General features: G+C 41.1%; 4 protein-coding genes across 5 annotated transcripts; 1 reads left to right on the forward strand and 3 right to left on the reverse strand.

Moving 5' to 3' along the window:
- The first annotated feature begins 51 nt into the window (after positions 1–51).
- On the forward strand, positions 52–2,532 carry mycbp (MYC binding protein). Its single transcript, XM_085445621.1, has 5 exons — positions 52–351; positions 573–645; positions 767–815; positions 2,091–2,220; positions 2,306–2,532. The coding sequence occupies exons 1-5, from the start codon at positions 337–339 to the stop codon at positions 2,348–2,350; spliced, it is 312 nt and encodes a 103-aa protein (XP_085301747.1). The 5' UTR covers positions 52–336; the 3' UTR covers positions 2,351–2,532.
- A 2,062-nt stretch (positions 2,533–4,594) lies between these two features.
- Positions 4,595–6,100, reverse strand: gja9b (gap junction protein alpha 9b). The gene has a single exon (XM_085445316.1). It carries the CDS (start codon positions 6,098–6,100, stop codon positions 4,595–4,597), a length of 1,506 nt encoding a protein of 501 aa, XP_085301442.1.
- A 4,852-nt stretch (positions 6,101–10,952) lies between these two features.
- On the reverse strand, positions 10,953–17,784 carry srsf10b (serine and arginine rich splicing factor 10b). Of its 2 annotated transcripts, none has more exons than XM_085446160.1 (6): positions 17,603–17,784; positions 15,208–15,314; positions 14,171–14,272; positions 12,951–13,122; positions 12,815–12,868; positions 10,953–11,716 (listed from the first exon to the last, which is right to left on the reverse strand). In XM_085446160.1, exons 1-6 carry the CDS (start codon positions 17,665–17,667, stop codon positions 11,494–11,496), a joined length of 723 nt encoding a protein of 240 aa, XP_085302286.1. In that variant the 5' UTR covers positions 17,668–17,784; the 3' UTR covers positions 10,953–11,493. The 2 variants fall into 2 exon arrangements, with proteins under 2 accessions (XP_085302286.1, XP_085302287.1); XM_085446161.1 differs by lacking the exon at positions 15,208–15,314 and adding an exon at positions 14,738–15,042 and having other exon boundaries at positions 14,171–14,277; positions 17,603–17,666.
- Positions 17,785–17,872: 88 nt separating this feature from the next.
- On the reverse strand, positions 17,873–18,964 carry fabp10b (fatty acid binding protein 10b, liver basic). Its single transcript, XM_085445584.1, has 4 exons — positions 18,658–18,964; positions 18,408–18,580; positions 18,120–18,209; positions 17,873–18,033 (listed from the first exon to the last, which is right to left on the reverse strand). The coding sequence occupies exons 1-4, from the start codon at positions 18,851–18,853 to the stop codon at positions 17,983–17,985; spliced, it is 510 nt and encodes a 169-aa protein (XP_085301710.1). The 5' UTR covers positions 18,854–18,964; the 3' UTR covers positions 17,873–17,982.
- Between the last annotated feature and the right edge of the window lie 15 nt (positions 18,965–18,979).

Raw genomic sequence — 18,979 nt, forward strand, 5'->3', positions numbered from 1 at the left:
GGTAGGTTCTGCATGCCCGTGACGCAAATCTGGCAACACAGCTTCATCGTCTCGTTTCGATGTCTGAGGCGTTTCAGTTGTTTACTCGCAAACGGAACAACTTACGTTTCTTTATTGTTTAAATGTATCTTATTTTAACAGCTACTCTGTAGTCTTTCTTCTCCTTTTACAAGCTGATTGTTTATCGGAAGAACTTCATTTCCGCACGATTTGATGTGTTGTTATGGCAACAGAGTCACCTCCTGCGTAGCATTCAAACAGCTGCAGCTAGTCCCGAGTTATTTTCCGTTTCGCACATTGTAGACGACCCGGAGTTACACGGCTATTATTGAAGTCATGGCTCAATATAGAGTAAGTATTTTTGGCCTTACTTTCTGTAGCTGTTATGTTTTACGTGGTACATTTAAAGTTTGTAAAGCTAGCTAGCGTCATAACAACGTGACCCCTGCTCGCCAACACGGTGGAAGGCAGTGAAGGCACCATGGGCTGAAAACAGTTTTTATAGCGCTCTTTATGTCGGTGTATGAATGGGCTCCCAACTTGTGTGTCATCCAACTATTTGTCTTTTTCAGGCCTCTGAGTCGAAGCGGGAGCAATTTAGAAGGTACCTCGAAAAATCTGGAGTCCTCGACACCTTAACAAGCGGTAAATGGACCCCCCCCCCCCCCCCCCCCGTTCAGCCTGGTGACATTAACGATAATGCATTCTGTGAAACAGTCTTTTAATTTGTTTTTACTGATATCCGTGCTCCCCCTCTTTCTTGCAGTTTTAGTTGCTCTTTATGAGGAGCCTGAGAAACCTAACAATGCACTGGAGTATCCTTTTCTCATTTTTGCAGCCTTACTACAACCTCAGGTGGTAACAATTAGTTTCTGATGTGGCTCTATCTTCAAAGCAAAAAAGATATGTCACACTTGTATGTTTCAGATCTACTGGGTTTTAATATTGGAAATGCTGGTTTTAAATTATTATTTCATTTATTGAGGGGAAAAAGTTATCCAGAATTACCAGGCCTTATGTGGAAAAAGTGATTCCCCCTAAACCTAATAACTGGTTTTGCCACCAGCAAGAACTGCAACTCTTTGGTATAACTAGTAACAAGTCTTTCACATCACTATGGAGGAATTTTGGCTCACTCTTCTTTGCAAAACTGGTTTACTTCAGCCACACTTTATTTTTTTTATTGTTATGTTTATTGTTTATTAGCTCGATTAGCCAGTTTAAGTCCAAACTTTGACTAGATAAAGCCTTCCAAAACTTTCATTATTATTTGAGTCATTAGGAAGTGGACGGTCAGGTTATTTTTGTCCAATATTTGTTTGATCATGTGGAATATTTAAATGCAGCAAATATGTAAAAATAAGATCTGGAAGTTGGCAATACTTTTTCACAAAATTTCACTCAATATAAACAGGTTTAGAGCTTAAACCACTGCATTTAAAATAAAAGTTTATTATTTTTTATTTATGGTATTATCAGTCTTAAAATGTTACGATTGCAGTCAAATCGATTATTTAAATGCACCGTTGTCCCCTGAAACCTTCAGATGGGCAATGAGGTGACTCCTGGTCCATTTAGAGATGAATGGCAGCCTTTAAGACTTTGAGTTTTAATTCACAATAAAAATCTTAACATCTCCAATTCTTCAGCTATGTAGAGAGGGGAAATCAACTGCATCAAAATTCATCAATATGTTGATGTTCTGTGCATCTCGGTATACTGCAAGGATGTAGGCTAGACCAAATAATCACTCGGCAGTTTTATTGTGGAAAAGCCAGTTTCTTGTTATGGCAGCAGATTTAAAATCTAAGGGGTTTTTTGTAATCTGTTCATGGGGTTTGATTTATTCTGTGTTCTTCACATGTTTAAATACTGCAGGATACTTGCAGTGGGTGAGTCTGTCACAGGCCAACAGTTCTTAAGCTAAGGAGTCATTCTCCTGCACCAGTCTCTCCAACCTACAAACTGGATCATCATTCTCCTGAATTAACATGCAGAACCGAGTTGGACCTTGTTCTGCTCTAATAAAATTAGATAGTATTGATGGGTAAAATGTCCATGCACTCGTTAACCCTTAACCATGGCAACAGTTTCATAAAGCTTCATCTCGGGGCAGCTGGTCCAGAGCCAGCAGACACAGAGGCTCTTCGTACGGAGCTGGCTGACCTACAACAGAAGTGCAGCGAGCTCATGGAGGAGAACAAAGAGCTGAGGAGCAGGGTGAGCGTTTACAGATAATCACATGTCTATATTTGGTCTGGATTCTGTGACCTTTAACCTTCTCGTTTTCCTCCTCATCTTCCAGCTGATGCAGTATGAACCATCGCCTGATGGGGAAGCAGCAGAGTAGAGGTTTTCTTTGCTTTTGTGGAGGAATAAAAAGAAAAATGTTACTAAAGCCTTGTTTGTATGTAAATGTTTATTAAACAATGGATGTACAGTGAATGCAAAATCACTGTTATTTTTTTTTTTTTTTTTTTTTTTTTTGTATAACAAGAAGCTTTCTAAATTAAAAATGACATTTCAGCATCAGCCTTTCTCTGTCCTGAAGGTCCTTGATTTTGCTGATGGAAATTCTTCATTTGTTATTAAAGCTTCATCATGGATGAATTCAGATGCTGCGACTGACTGAAGTGTCTGGCTACAAAGGATCCTGCAGGAAGTAGTTACCAGAACATGTGTGCACTCTGGTTATTTCTTAGGTACATATACTTGCTAATAACAGGCCTAAAGTGTAGCAAGAAAATCACACTGTGATCTACACCACCACTCCCAGTCTGAACCATGACTTGAGGCATGTTGGATCCATCCTTTTCTGTTTTTCTACACCAAATTCTAACCCTACCATCCAAATGGCATTGCAGTAATTTTTACTTATCAGACCAGGCAGGTTTGTTCCCGTATTCAGTTGTCTGATTTTGGTGAGTAAGTGTGAACTGTACCTTCAGTTTCCTGCTCTTCGTGGACAGGAGCAGCACGCGATGTAGTCTTCTGCTGCTGTAGCACATTTGCTTCAAGCTTTGGTGCGTTCAGAGATGCTCTTTGTTGTAATGATTTGTTATTTCAATTACTGTTGTCATTTAATCTCAGGGAAGTCTGGCTGCTCCCAGTCAACAAATATTACCCAGAGAACAGCTGCTCATTGGGTATTTTCTGTTTTTCAGACCATTCTCTGTAAATCCTACAGATTTACTCACTTGTTGGCAGGAATTGGCTCACTTGTGTGGCAACAGTCATGGAAACATCATTGTGGCTTATATGCATGTTATTTTCTAACCACTCATGTTTTGCTGCAAGTGAAATTTACTGCTGGAAGTCTTGAAGATATTTCATGTCAAACGTAACAAAGAAAACAGATGACTCAAGTTGACTCCTTTGTTGCATAAAAAGGATTGAAATCATAATTATGATGCAGAGGTGCAAAATCAGTCTCCACCAGCCAGTGGGCCCGCTCAGTCTCACCCCTGACAAGTTAAAAGGCAAACTAAAATCCCCCCTTGTCAAAAGAAAAGAAAGAAATCTATAAAAGGCATTATGTTAATGAGGTAAATGATCCTAGTCAGTACTGTTATTTAAGTCGAGGTCAAAAGAGAGAAAACAACACTTGCTATGAACTCTCAGACAGTATAAAACATAGGCGCAGGTGAAAAGTGAAGCCAATGCAGAAACGCTTTAAACCTGCATTCTTACTAATGTCCACCAGGGGGTGATTCCTGTGATTTCAAAAACAACCTGGGTCTCAAAGAAGTCAATGGGGAAGCAGCCCTCTGCCCTGAGCTCTGCAAACACTTTCTCAAATAGTTTATGGGTTAAGTCACTCCGTTTGGGTCATATTATTAAAACATTAAGTCAAAAAACAGGAAAACAGGAAGTAAATGGATATTCTAAGGAAGAAGGATTATCCAGGAAATGCTCATTGGCTTACCACTTGATAGCTTGTTAGCCACTGAGGATGCTACAGTTCCCTGCCCATCTTTTATACTGTCTGTGAATTACCTGCAAGCCTTTATTTTAATTGTAAATATGAAAAAATGAAAGGTTAATAAAGCATTTGAGCAGATGTGTTTAGCGCACAGTGCACCACACAAACATAAAAGTCGGCATTTTCTTAAGTTGGTTTCTGAGACAAGGACCCATTCTTATCTGTGATAGCTAAGTTTAGCAATAATTCAGTGCTAGGTGCATGTTTCAGTTAAACAGTTCAGCGTGTGTGACCCTTCAGCCTTCATTTGACCATTAAAACATTTCAGAATAACTCATAAATCGACTTATCATCAAACATCATGAGGCCCCACTCAGTCATGTCAGCTGCTAACATAGCTTTATAGCTTGATTGTTTGAGGGTTGAAGCTCATTCTGATAGCCTGAAACTGACCTGGAAATCTGAGAAAACAAGGCTGTGCATCCTAGTATGAATCCCTCTAAAAGGAAGAGTAGATGTTAGACTGCTTGTTTGTCATATGCTCTTTCTAAGACTGGAGAATGTCTGGCACAAGCATAATCTCTGCAGGCTTTTTGTGATTGTCTTTTAAAGAAGTCTAAACTGTGAAAAAGGTGCAGTAATCGTGTTTTAATGGCTTCTTCTAAGCAGTCCTCATATCTGTAAATCAGTCGGGGCTCGTCTGCTGCTGGTGCTGCTGGCAGCTGACACTCGCCGGTTTGGTGGGGAGGCGGCGGGACTATTGCTCTCCCGGCTGTGTCGAGATATAGAGCTCAGCTCCCCTGCAGAGTCCGGGCTCTGGGGTCTGCTCTGTCTCTTAATGTCTGACTTGGAGAGGATCCTTGCTCTGGGGCCACCGCCGCTTCGTAGCTTCATGCTGTTGTTCCCGTTGTAGGAGTCTCCGCTGTCTGAGCCATTTCCCTCCACGACTGTGGAGCAGTTCCACGGTGGGGTGATCCTTCGTGTCTTCCTCGTGAAGCCTGACAGCGCTGTGCTGCAGGAGGCATCTGAAACAGGCAGGGTGGGGTACTCAGATCTTGCACGCTCCAGGTCCTCGTGATGTGGTGGGGATTGATCTTCTCGTTGCTCCTGTTTGTCTGAAGGAGGGGACCGCGTCTCACTGCTGGTATTGTTGGAGTTGTTGTTGTGCTCCGTGGGACTCGGGACTCCTTCCTTGCCCTCCTTTTGACTGTCCGGCTTTCCACCAGGGTCCCCTTGAATTGGGACGAAGGCGGAGGAGGCGTTGAGGAGAGGGTAGTTGGGTCCGTTGCCCTGTTTCTCCAGCAGTAACGTGTACCCGCTTGGTGCTGTGGGAATCGTACTCTTGCGTCCCACAGTCGTTCCCATGCAAACCTGATGCATCACTGAGTCCTTTTTCGACTTGCTGACATAATAATCGTCCAGGTCATCCTTCAGGTGTGGGTAGTAGTCCAGAATGCCCTTCTTAATCCTCTTGAAGCCAAGGTGCATGATCTCCAGCAGACTGAGGAAGAGAGAGATGCAGGCGATAGCTTGCATGAACATCATGAAAACAGTTTTCTCTGTTGGTCTCGAGACGAAGCAGTCCACCACGTTAGGACACGGCTCCCTCTCGCACTTGTAAATGGTGCTCAGGCGGTTTCCATACAGGATGTATTGAACCGTCATAAAGCTGACCTCCACCACTGAGCGCGTAACAATGTGGGCCACGTAGGTGCACAGCAGAGAGCCCCTCAGTGGTGCTTTGTTGAGCTTCCCCTGCTCCAGCTGCCTCATCTCCTTTTCAATCCTCTTCTTCACCTCTGTCAGCTCTGCATCCACTGCCTCCAGCTCCCGCCGGAGAGCCACTTTCTTGCAGTGGCGTTCCTTCTCCAGAGCCCGCAGCTGGTAGATGGCATGACCCATGTACACCAGGGAGGGTGAGGACACAAATATCACCTGGAGCACCCAGTAGCGGATGAGGGAAATAGGGAAGGCCTGGTCATAGCATACATTCCGGCACCCCGGCTGCTCGGTGTTGCAGATGAAGTCGGACTGCTCGTCATTCCAAACGTCTTCTGCGGCGACGCCCAGGACCAGCATTCGGAATATGAACAGGATGGTCAGCCAGATCTTGCCAACCATGGTGGAGTGGATATGCACCTCCTCCAAGACCCCACCAAGGAAGTTCCAGTCTCCCATTTTCTACTTTAGCAGCTCTGTAACAAAAAGAGAGAGAAAAACTCATTTATATACTAGGAGTTCAGTGTTTCTTCTAACCACTTGCACTGTGCACCTGTGATCTCACCTTCTCTCTGTCAGAATGAGAACCTTTCAACCTTCCTGAAGGACATTCAAAGCTCTTCTTTGGATCTTGGCTGCTTTTTTTATGTACTCCATAAACATGATCCCACACTGCTTCAGTAATGTTCCACTGTCTAGGGATGCTTTTACTGCATTGGCAGTGAAACAAAAAAGGAAGCCAATCAGATTCATCCCAGATGGTGTTGCATGATAGATCAAAATGTGAAGGTACTTTTCAGCAGATCCTTAACAACACCAGCTGAAATTAAGCCCCATGCATTGACAGCCCCCACCGTATTTTACAGATGCCAGTAGATCTTCACTGTTGTAGCTCTCTGTTGATAAGTGACAAAGATAAACTTTGAAAGCTCTTCAGAAAGTCTGGAGAATTACTGCCCAAGACCACTTTAAAATAATTGCAATAAGTCTGGCTACTTGTCATTTAAGGTGGGTAGTAAGCCACAGTTAAAACGAGACACACACCACATATGGGGCGGCTGCAGCTTAGGAGGTAGATGGAGGTCAAATATCCTTCGGCAAGATACTGAACCCCAAGTAAATATCAGAGTCTGTATGTGTGCGAACATGCTTGGATTAATAGCTGAATGAATGAATGAGTGAAGGGCATGTTGTATAAAGCTCCGGTACTCAGGTATAGTAGGAAAGCGCTGTATATGAAAAAATGGTAAATGGATGGATTCTTATATAGTGCTTTTCTACTCTCCCGGAGTACTCAAAGCACTCTGTACAACATGCCACATTCACCCATTCTCACAAGCACTCCCTCTAAACTGAGTGCTTTATAACTACATTCACACACATTCACACTCCGACGGATGCATCGGAGAGCAATTTGGGGTTAGTATCTTGCCCAAGGATACTTGACATGCAGATTGGAGGAGCCAGGGACTACTACTAATCGAACCACTAACCTTCCGATCAGTAGGTGACCTGCTTTACCTCCTGAGCTGCAGCTAATCCGTTAACAAGTTTGAAGATTGCCCTCACATGCAACAGGATGCAGCGTTACAATCCTGAAAAGTACAAGTCCATGTAGCCCATTGGAAACAGAAGCTGATGTTTGCTTTTCACGTGTGGTGAAATCACAGATGCACATGTGCCAGTGGTCAGAACAGGATTTTCATAGAACAAAAGGAGAAAACTGTGAAGGGGAACGCGGGTGTATTTAAAGGTTTTGCATGTTTTTATGGATAGAGACGAAGACTACTGACTAAGACTATCTTTAAAATGGTTTATTGATATTTTATATTATATCAAAGGAACAGAACAGCACAGTGTAATTTAGAAGGTATAAAAATTCATTCACATCAGTTAGATCTTTATTTCAGTGTGAACCTGAACATTTGTCTGCTGCTTTTCATTTTGAGCATGAAAATAAGTCACTTTCTTTAAGGTTAGAAAAATTTCACTTATCATCTTTTTAATGTGTGATGTATTTACATTTTTTTGTGTAGTTGTTAATTAGCGAACAAGTTAAAAAAAAGGATGCAAAGGAGCATATACCAGGTAATATCTGAGAATAACCTAATCCCAGAGAAGAGCTTCAATTGCTTATTTTTTTAAATATTAAAAATTTACACGGCAAAGCTAGTTTTCAAAATGAGCTGAAACATAAGAAAAATGGCTTTAAAATGCTTGTTACATGCTGATACAGCAGTAATTATTTTATAGTGTGATTTAAGAAAAAATACAACACTGTTAGGTTACATTTCACTGCTGATGCTTTTAAATGTAATCATCATTCCTGCAGAATAAAAGCCCCAGCTTACTGAGTTACAACTAAACCACAGCCCAGCAGACACCATTTGAGACAGGAGTCTATTCACCACTATTTTGTGTCATCATTATAAAAACTTCCAGATAAATGAGTAAAACCAGACACAACCGATCATTTTAAATACAAATCAATAACTTAGCATTAACTCACCTTTTATCTTCCATATAAAAATGTAACCATAAAAGCCTTTTTGATGTAACGCTGCCGATTTCTGACCTATGAAAGCATTTTTTCTTTATTTTTCATCTCTTATCAAAGGTAAAATCTTCCCACTGGTAGACATTTAACTCCCTGTTGTTGGTCATGAACTGGGCAAAAACAAATGAGGCGAGCTGGCACTAACTCTCCTCGACTTATAGAGTGTGAAACACCATCAATCAATTCCGTGGCAATGGTCTGCTGCCATTTACCTCGCAGCAGTATGAATGGACGACCTGCCAGTTCCTGCGAGTCATCAGGGGTGAAATGTGCTCCAAAATATTTGGTTGTCTGTCGCCTATTTCTGGTTGAACCCAGAGGATCCTGGACTGGTTTGATCCTCTAAATTTAGATGAAAGCAGCACAGAACTGGGTGAACTGGGCTGGGCCTTGGTGGGAATATGGGTTCTGAGACGGCGCTCTCATTTTCTAAACAGTAGGATATTTTTGGATCTTACCCGAGGACAAAACAAACAAACAAACAAACGAATTGAAGACCGGTACTCCCAAAACTAGAGATATTAATTTTACAGAACCTCAATTCTACTTTATTCCAACAACAGATGTCACAATAGACAATAGAGAGCTTTACTACATGCGCCTCCATGTTTGTTTTTTCAGGCTAATTGTTTTCATGAATATTTGTTTGACTATTTACCAGAATATGTTTTTAAAATTGCACAAATTAATGAGGAATTCAAAGAAAAAGCCTATTTTTTTCTTAATGCACCTTCATAGATGCATATCTATTCATTTTGTTTTCCTCCATGAAGGAACTTTGTAATTTGCAGAGTTTTTCTTGCATAATGGATTTCATCTGCTCCCTTTATGGGACCCCACAGTCCCTGCCTCCCTCTCACCCTATCCCTAGTATCGTCCTCTGTCACTCCAACCCTCCTCCACCACACTCATGAATCTTCTCCTCCTCCTCACAACAGGTCTTGCTGCCATCTGGCAAGTCTTGCTTCTACTGACTGCTCATACCTCCAACTCTCCAGGTTCTCTAACACCTCTGAAGATCATAACGTCGTCTGCGAACAGACTCCTGCCTGACCTCATCTGTCAACCTGCCAATCATAAACTGTCTATGGTGCTTATCTATCAATCAACCAGAAAAAAAGATTTATTTGATTTATGTAGAGTAAAATGTACAACCAGTGTTTGTCTGGTTTATCTTTGTTTCCTATTTCTGCTACAACAAGCAAATAATTCTTATAAAAATAAGGGTGTTCAAACATCAGGCTGTTATATTTAACCAGTGAAACAGTACACTGAATAGGCAGGTTGGTGGTGGTGTAAATCACAACAATGTGAGCATGGGGTCATGTCCTGGTAATGATCATCTACGGTTCCAACCCTGCAGGCTGGAATATTTTCCCCTACATTCACACAGAACTTTTTAAGCTCTTCCAGGAGCCCCGCCTCACAACTAATTTCTTAACACATTAATTATTAAACATAGATGGCCGTGGCTCAGGTCATCTTTGAATCGGAAGGCTGGTGGTTTGAACCCAGCTGCTCTAGGCTGCATGTCAAAGTATCCTTGGGCAAGACACTGAACCCCGAGTATGTGTTTATGCTCCCAACCTATTCACTGCAGTGTAAACAGAGAAAGTGCTTGTGTGATTGAGACATGTTTAAAGTATTCAAATAGAAATGTGTTATAGGAATCAGTCTGTTTACCAAATCTTCAGCCTTATACTGAAAATAAACCTGATCTTGAGTATTGAACCCCCCTCATAGTTCACCTTAAATGATACTGGTGATGTAGCTGTTCAGTTCTGCTCAGATAGAAAAGCAGTAGAAACAATAAATGAAGCTCGATCTTCAGCCGTTACAGCTCATCTCTGTACATTTTGTGTGTGTTTTTTTAGAAGGTGGCAGGTACAAAAAGTCCAAACAGGAGTTTTAGGGGTTTAAGGATAACTGACATCATAGATGTGACACTACAATCTTTACAGGGTGGAGTACAGCTGGATTAAACTGACCAGGAGTGGCAGGGACTGAGAGAAACCCAGAAACCCGTCTGATTACAGCATCATCGTGGTGCAGCCTCTTGTTTTTGTGATTATGCTCATACTGGTGACTGCATGGTTGATAAGGACTTCCACCATCTGCAGCTTTATTCATCTGACTGATGCATTTTTCCAGTACAGCGATCAATGAGACACGTCCGATTTCATCCATGGCTGCCTCTTTGCTGAGAATCTAATTTCAGTTGTTCCATTAAAAGGAAATCGATGGACGGGGCCGTGCTCACAGACTGTCCTGCTCCGTTTTCCAGGCAGACGCTGGGAATCCACAGGACACTGAGGTCTCCGAGGAGGAGAAAACTCTGAATTGTGTTCAATAATGAACTTTGGTCAAGCAAGTACAAAAACAAGCCACGCAATGTTTTCTTTAACCGAAAGTTAACCATTTATTAATCAAAATAACAGTTTTTTCCCCTACTAAAGATAGAAGATAAGAATAAAACATGCAGCGACACGAGTTGTTCTGAAAAACACCGTCAAGTAAACCTGCTTCTCCTCAAAGAAACAACAACTTGGGGGGAAAACAGAAAAAAAAAAGGGTTTAACTCTTACAGAAAACACCACAAAGAAAACAAATGACCGTATAGGTCAGCTTGTTGTTGACGTCTTTAACACTTTAGGGACCCCAGCATCACCTCTGTGCGTTTTAGCACCCGTGCTCATGTACTTGACTAAACTGCAGACGCACACCATCAGCTTTAATTCCTTTTCTTTCAAGAAGTTCTCGGTTTCTTCCATAAAACACATCTTTAAAAAAACCTTGAACACATTTATCTCATGGTGATGGTTTATCGCTGTCGAACAAATGTAAATTTAAAAAACAGCGGTGAAACTGGCTGACAGTAAAGTACCTAGTACATGATTAGTTATAAAACACACAAAGATGCATTTGGTTCACCAACAGACTCAATACTTCCTTAGAATACTGAATGTCAGGGATTGTTTAGCAAAAGTGGGTGCATAGGGTTTAGAAAACAAAAATCATCAGTAACTGGTTGTATATATAAAAAAGACTGGATATTCTTCCCGTCAGGCTGAGCGCAGAAACCGCTGAATCTTGCTCCTAAAGAGAAATATCACCGAACAACTTTATAAAACCAAGCCGAGGAGCTGCAGCGCTGTTCTTAAAATGGAATAGCGAAAACGAGCTTTCTACAAATGGACGTTACATTCATGGCAAACAAACACCTTTACTTAACAAAACGACCAGCTCTGCTCTGTCTGACAGAACCGGGGGAACGGGGTGGGGAGTGGGTTCTGCTTTAGCGTCCTCCTGTCTTGCGCCCGGCCCAGGACCGGGACCGAGAACGTGAGCGAGAGTGTGATCTCGACGCAGACTGGGACCTGGAGCGGGACGGGGAATGCGTCTGTCGGACTTCTTCCTCAACGTAGTGGGAGGTGGACGGCGGTTTGACGTTCTCTCGTGGAGATGCGGATCTGGAGCGGGATCGCTCTCTGGAGACTCTCCGGGGTCTCTGCTTGTATCTGAAGGCACACAAAGTAAAAGAGTGATACGTCACACTTTTAGATGCAGTGCAGATCAGATTTTACTTTCAACTGGCTGTGGGGTGACGTGATTGACTGTCTGGTCCTTATTTTTTCCGCCTCTTCTCTCATTAAAACTGAAAACTGATGAGTGTTAAATGTGGAATTTCCTCCTCGGAGCATAAGGATCATTAGGGTTACTCCCCAAGAGTCAAATCTGATGATATCCCATGAATTTCTAACTTGTGGGCACCGTTACAGATGAAATGACGCATATTAGATCTAACAATAACTGGTAGAACATGGATAACATGAACAGTAATGTATGTAAAGGAGGAAAAGACTGTGGGGTTCAATAATATCACCACATCAGTACAAAAGAGCTTAAAAACCAGTTCATGAAGCTACCAGTTTTCACCCAGCTGTGCTGCTGTGTGCGCCAAATGGTTTAAGACTGACACTGTCCAACAATTTGATGCTGACACACACAACATAGAGCCACGATGGCTGGACCACCTGGTTCCTTCTGTATTTTAAATAAATAAACGCGTCACACCTTGCTTTACACCCAACCTGCATCTTTCAGTTCATCTGGACACGACAGTCTTCATTCAGTAGCTGTCTCTAAAACAAATGGCAGTCGATGAAAAAATAAGTAAATAAAGGACTCGTGTTAACTGCGATTATGGAAATGAGCAGCTGTCAACTGCAGAGAAACACTTTCTTCATTGAACTCATTTCATTTCTTTCCTTCGAGTCCTTCTACCATCTGGAGTCGCCTTTGCCGCTGTATGACAAAGCTGATGTCAAATTAACAAGCTGCTGTTTCTGCACCTCTCGATTTTTCCAACCTGGTGTGTTGTACCGCTGCAGCTGAACTGAGGACACAAGTGTTGTATTGTATTGTGACGTGGGTATTCCAGGGCATTTAGTCTCACGTTATCCTATTTGTCATTTAATGGTTGTTGGCAAAGAAAATCTACATTACTTCCACCTTCTGGTTGCAGTAGCACATTACAAAGATGGATTTTAGGAAGCAAAACAACAGACAGGCTACATCTGTGTAAATGTGGTCTTAGTCTAGAAGAGAAGTTGTACCTGTCATCCTCGCGGCTCCTGCTTCTTCCTCTTCCATACACCCGTCCACGAGACCTAAGGAAAAATGAAAACGTTATTTTCCTTCTCACAAAGAACACTTGGGACCGACCGACTCTCTTCTGAGAGATTAACTCACTCTCGAGGACTCTCCGAACGTCTGCGGCGGCGATCGTAAGACGGGCTGCGCGACCTGTATCTTTCGTAACTGCGGCTGCGTGACCGCCGGCGCCGGCTGTCTCGATCGTAGTCGTCATACCGGGAGGATCTTCCTGGGGAACGCCGCTCCTTTGATTTCATCTGATTTGGTGCTGGTGAAAAAGAAGAGGAGGAAGAAGTGGTTAAAGCAGAAAACAATTAAAACCATGATGGTTGATGCTTAATTTTAAACACTTAACAAATCTGAAAACGTGATTTAAAAGGAACCCCGACTATGACGACGCATACTGCAGATTTCTTGGTTGTTAAAACGTTGAGGGGGAAGGGGGAATCCTTTCAGTCTCAGTTCGTGACTGTTGTTTATGTCACAGTGCAGTCTGGGTAATGATGCCTAACAGCTTGAACAAGAGTGTACTAATGTAAGGCTCATTGGGAAGCTTTTACTACACTGACTCGCCACAGTGGGTAGCTCCACATATTTAATTCAGCAGATTTTATACCGTTTGTCCTGATGCGACCACAAATGGATTTCTGTCTCCTCCTGGCATCAAACCGTTAATCTTTTGCATGTTAAATAAATGTGTGGAGCCACAGAACTGATGCAGGTTATTTGTTTTTGCCTGAGTGGCGACATGTATCATTCCAGATGAGACTGCAGCACACCTCAGCAGCTTAAGCCAGTGTGCTGATGTAACCGTTGGCTCATGCAACAACCAAAGCAGCGTAACTGAGCTGAAATGAGACCAGTGCAGATAAATTGCATGAATAACACTTATGCATTCTCACCAATTTACTCAGTAAATCTGCTTGTTTTCTATATTTTGAAAAGTTAACAGGACAATGTTAGAGTCGATTCTGATGTCTCCTTATAAAAGGATAATTTCCAGTTGTTCTTCACACTGAGGAAAGCTTCCTAATACTAAACTGGTGTCAGATAAATTCAGTGTCTGCAGATGTTGAAAACAGAGTACCGGCATGTTGTTGGAAATGGGTCTAATTTTAAACGCCATGTTTCATGGGGAGGAGACCACCAGCTAAATATTAATAAATAATAAATAATCAGGGTTCCTTTTAAAGAGATAAAACCGAGCTGGTCACACATTTTTCTATCATTGGAAGTCACAGATTAATATTTAAACCAACAGCAAAAATATTTCAAAGTGTTTGAATCTAATTCAGACACAAAAACCAGACACTTACTCTTCCTGTCGCCCTGTGCAAACTGGATTTCAATCTGGCGACCACAGACCCACTTCCTGTCCAGGCTGTGAAGAGCATCTTCGGCATCACGCACGTCCTCAAATATGCTGAGTGGTTAAGGTTTCTGTTTCTTTCTCTTTTTTTAAGGCCTCACAAATTTAAAGAAATGTTTTTTTTTCTCCTAAACAAATAAAAGGCTTCTCAAGAAAAAGAACCATGCACTTCATAAACGTTTACTTTAGTTAAATTTGTGAGGCCCAGTTTACCATGTAAAAACATTTATAAAAAGACACCGTTTACATTACTGTAAGACAGGTGAGAAAACAACACAAACACGCTCAGCTGACTGCTTTTTTTTTTTTTTTAAGGGATAAAAGATGAAGCAAGCTCTTTTCAAACATATCATCTAACTGTCTGAGGGATCACGACAGTGACTATATATAAAAAAATAAAATCAAACACAATAAGACTGGATTAAATCGTTTCATCAGTGTCACAGGGAAAGCTGATTTTGGTGTCATGTCAAATTTGTGGATGGGAGGATACAAAATAATTCAGACTTGTTACCTTTGCCCATGCTTGACTTTGAACTTCATCTTGATCTTTACACTCTTTAACCGACTCCCACAGAGACTCGGGGGTTTCCTGCTTGCTTTCTCCTCTTAAACCTCTTTTTCTTTTCCCCATTCTTTGCCGCCATATCCAAATCCAAGCTTTGTCTCCGTTCCCTTTTTCCTCTTCATGCTTTACTTTCTCTTTTCAACCTTTTCCCTCCCTCTGATCCTGCAGGTCTGTGTGTCTTTACAGCTACTCTATATGGGTCTTTGTAACTCTTTGTGGCCGGTTTCCACAACTGGACGCGTTTACATTTTCTGAAGCAATAACAGAGAAATATGCGTGTTAGATATTCAATCAGATTATGTGCAAAAAGAAAATGCATCACAAAAAATAAATTAATAAAAATCTTCTCTGCCGAAAGGAAATTTAAATAATTTGTTAGCAGCAGCATACACAGTTAAAAGTCATTGGGAAAGGATATTGAATGTATGCAAATCCTCTTGGCTGACGTGTATAGAAGTCAAGTGGGATGTAGACATCTACTATCGGCCCATAGCGGCCAAACTCACGCCGCAAATCCTCAGGCCTGAACACCGTAAATACAAGTATAACTCAACTGACCATCACGGGCATCTCTACCTACATCATCAACCAGTGGCAACAGCTGGAAGAGCAGCTGCTGAATAAAGGGACAGTTCACCTCAGAGTACATTTTGTTTCCTCTTACCTGGAGGGTGATCCACCTGTTAAAAGAACTCAAAGACAATTTGTATCCCAGCAGGACTGTTTTTAAACAGAGCAGGTGGCAAACACTGAGGAGCTCTTTTGGGCATTTTTAAAATTTATTTATTTATTAATCAACCAAGAAACGAGAGGCCTGGATGACAAAGCAGGATTTGGGTAACTTCCGTATTACGAAGGTGTCTCACGTTAACCCAGCTGATGGTAACTAACCTGCCCCACAGTACATTAAGTTCCGATATCAGAGAGCAGTGAAATCAACAGCCTGTATTTTTTGCTCATGATTCAATTGTGGTCACATAATCAGCCCATTTTCCATCCATCCCCTTTGAATATAAGACTTCCTGATCATATATCAAATACAACTTCAGGGTTTTCCCTTCATACAAATGCTTTTAATGTCACTCAGAGAGCTTCTCACCTTCAAAGAAAGAAAAATATACCAAAACTGTCATTAAAATATAAAGCATTTGAACCATGTTGTGGATGTAATTTACTCAAGTACAAAATACCCTCTGTTTTATCAAGTGACCTAAATTAACAGGAAACTGGTTTTCTCTTCTTGTGGCCTATATATGTGCACAGTCATTGCAAAAATGAAAAACACTCAACTTGTGCACATAAAGCTTAAAAATGTTAATTTGGTTAAGAAACAATCTTTTATTTTGTGTCCAGATAAGATTTTGTCCTTGTATGTAAAGCATTTTTAGTCGACTGGTCTTTTCTCCAAGGCAAAAGCCACCAAGGCTCACGGGTATTGTAATTTTTAGAAGTTTCATTGCCTAGTAGTCCATTGTTTTTTTCTTTAGTAAAATAATCTGGGAAATGTTTAGAAAATAGGGGCAAAAAAGCTCCTCACAGTTTGCCACACTCTTCAGGTGAACTATCCCTTTAAAATATCCACACTTTTTAATATTAACATGCAATTCATGTTAATGTCATTGGTGTAGCACTGACACATTATAAACAGTTACAAGGCCGTCCACAGATGCAAATGTAAAATTGAAGAAATTAAGGAAATTAAGTTCAGGTCACAGTGTCAGTGAGATTAAAATCAGCTTCAACATCCATGTCAAACAGAGTTAATCAGTTGTGAAAGAGGTCAGTGATACTTATTTTGGTTTGTGTTGTTAATAGTTTTGGAGATGTTCATGTTTAAATATTGCCTCAGATTGCAATGTGTTTAAAAAGCCTGAAAGTGGTTGGACTGACCTTTAATTTTCAATATATGCGTTAAAACATCACAGCAATCATTGCATATGCCCAAACTTTGGACCATACATTTTTTGGGCAATTCTAAGATGATTGAGAACAAAATGTTGATGATTTCTGATCGATTTACCCATTTCACTCTGCTTTTAAATACTAGTGCAAAACTTTAACTAGTTATTAACACATCTAGCAAGTTTAGTATTTTTAAAACCAAGTTAAACCAACCCTGTGTGGTCAGATTAGATTAACACTGAGACTAAACCTAGATATAACAACAACAATGAAATATGATAATAACAAATACATGAGGAAACCATTACAGGTACAGATTAATTCACAAGCTACACATACAAAATTAAAACGAGCTTTCATTTGCGATCGTGTATTCTGAGGTCAGTATTTTGGCAGTTTAAATGAGAATTTCTGTGCTAATCACATTTAAATATACAAACTTAAATCAGCAAACAGACCTCAGATTGTAACTAATCAATTAACCACGCGTGTTTAAAATTGATAACGGCCAACAAACATTAGGTTAACGTTAGCCGAGGCCATTAATTTTTGCCCCTTCATATTAAATCCACATTGTAGGGTTTCTTGCCTCCTTTAAAATCTTTCAAAGTTTCACGGAGCTGTTTACCAGCTTTCGTTAGCCAGTTAGCTTTGATAGCTTGACTGTAAACATGAAAAAGTTCGCGTCTAAAGAGCAACACAGACGTTAATAATGTTTATAAAACCACAACAAAGACATATATGGCCAAAATAACGTAACGTAGATTTGAAATGCGGCGCTGCTCCCGGTCAGCGTTACCCTTTCAGTTTGCACGTTGAGGCCTACCTTGCCTACCAGGCTAACTTAACTAGCTACAATTAACACGAGTTAACTCGTAGACGAGTAGCGGCTTCTTTACGAGGACTCACCTGGACTCATCAGAGATGTTCCTGACAAACAAAGACGTGTTTGGAGGCCTCATGTATCTGGCCATAAAGTTACACTCACGTAGCAGAAGGATGTTTTCTTTTAGAGGGAAAACGAAAGGCTGCGAAGGGGGAAAAATTAGCAACGCATGCGCACTCAAAAGGCGCCTTCCTGCTTCTTCTTCGTTTACACGAAAGCGTGCACTTAAAAATCCCCACAGCGCCCTCTACAATCAGAATACTGCCTTACAGTAAATAACGATACGAGTTTTATAGTGTTTGCACATTTTATTTTATTAACTTCAGCTTTATTTATTTAGTTATAAGTTAACTCCGTTCATCTTCAGATGAGGAATTCTGAGAGGGATCCATGAGCTGGCCGGTCAGACACGTTTGCTCCTGCTGGTGAAGGTTATAGAGCCAGCAGTGATAGTCTAGATATAAACAGTAAGCAGACACATTAGGAGAACGTGGATGATTCACATTCATAGCAGTTTTAAGAAGAATTAGAGCCACCCACCTCAATCATTTCATCCCCTTGAATCTCTCTGACTGAGGTAAACTTGTCATTTTCAGCTATCAGCTTCCCGTTCTCCTCTCTGACAATGCACTAACCAGGAACAAAATCATTGTTGTAGTCAATAACAATTAAATATTAAAAGGTAAATAAATAGCAGAGATACGTCTCCTGCTTACTGTGCCTGCATAAATCACATCATTCATTTCTGCACTGCTCCTTCCAATATTAATTTAAAATTCACAAAACTCTAAAAACTCAAATGTGTTGAGCATGAGGTCCCTGAACTACCTTAAACTTCCTTCCATCCACAGTTGTTATTTCTGACTCTTTTCCCAGGCTGAACGAGTGGACTTTGGTGCAGGCTGGAGTCTTCACAGTGCAGGTGAAGTCTTTGCCGTTCTGCTCTATGATGATCACCGGTTTCACTTCCTTACGCATTTTAATAATCATTTGAGGTGCACCTGGAAAGTATAAATACAAAAAAACCATTTAATATATTCAGGAAATAAATAATCCTTTAGTTTTTAAAATATCTTACCTATGGATTTGAGAAACTCCTCAAGGTTTTCCTCAGAATAAACTTTCCAGGTGCCGTTGAAGTTCATGTTTGCTGCAGAGGATGTTGTCACAGTCTCATCACACGCTGCTGGTTGGCACGCTGGGGATTTCAAACTCCCTGTTATTTCTTTAATTGTCTTTCCACTGAGGGGCCTCAGTAGCCTGAACTCATCCATTAGTCCTTATTACAGTATGTCCTTTTTAATCCTGACATCTTTAAAGTATTCTTGCAGCCAGGCAGCGACACAGGTAGAGTCTGCTCCACCTTTTTTTGACTCCTTCTACTACCTGCACAGTTTGAA

This window comes from Copadichromis virginalis, linkage group LG22, assembly GCF_057382275.1.
Source record: "Copadichromis virginalis isolate Kocher_CV1m ecotype Utaka linkage group LG22, C_Virginalis_male_GT1.1, whole genome shotgun sequence".
Lineage (NCBI taxonomy): Eukaryota > Metazoa > Chordata > Actinopteri > Cichliformes > Cichlidae > Copadichromis > Copadichromis virginalis.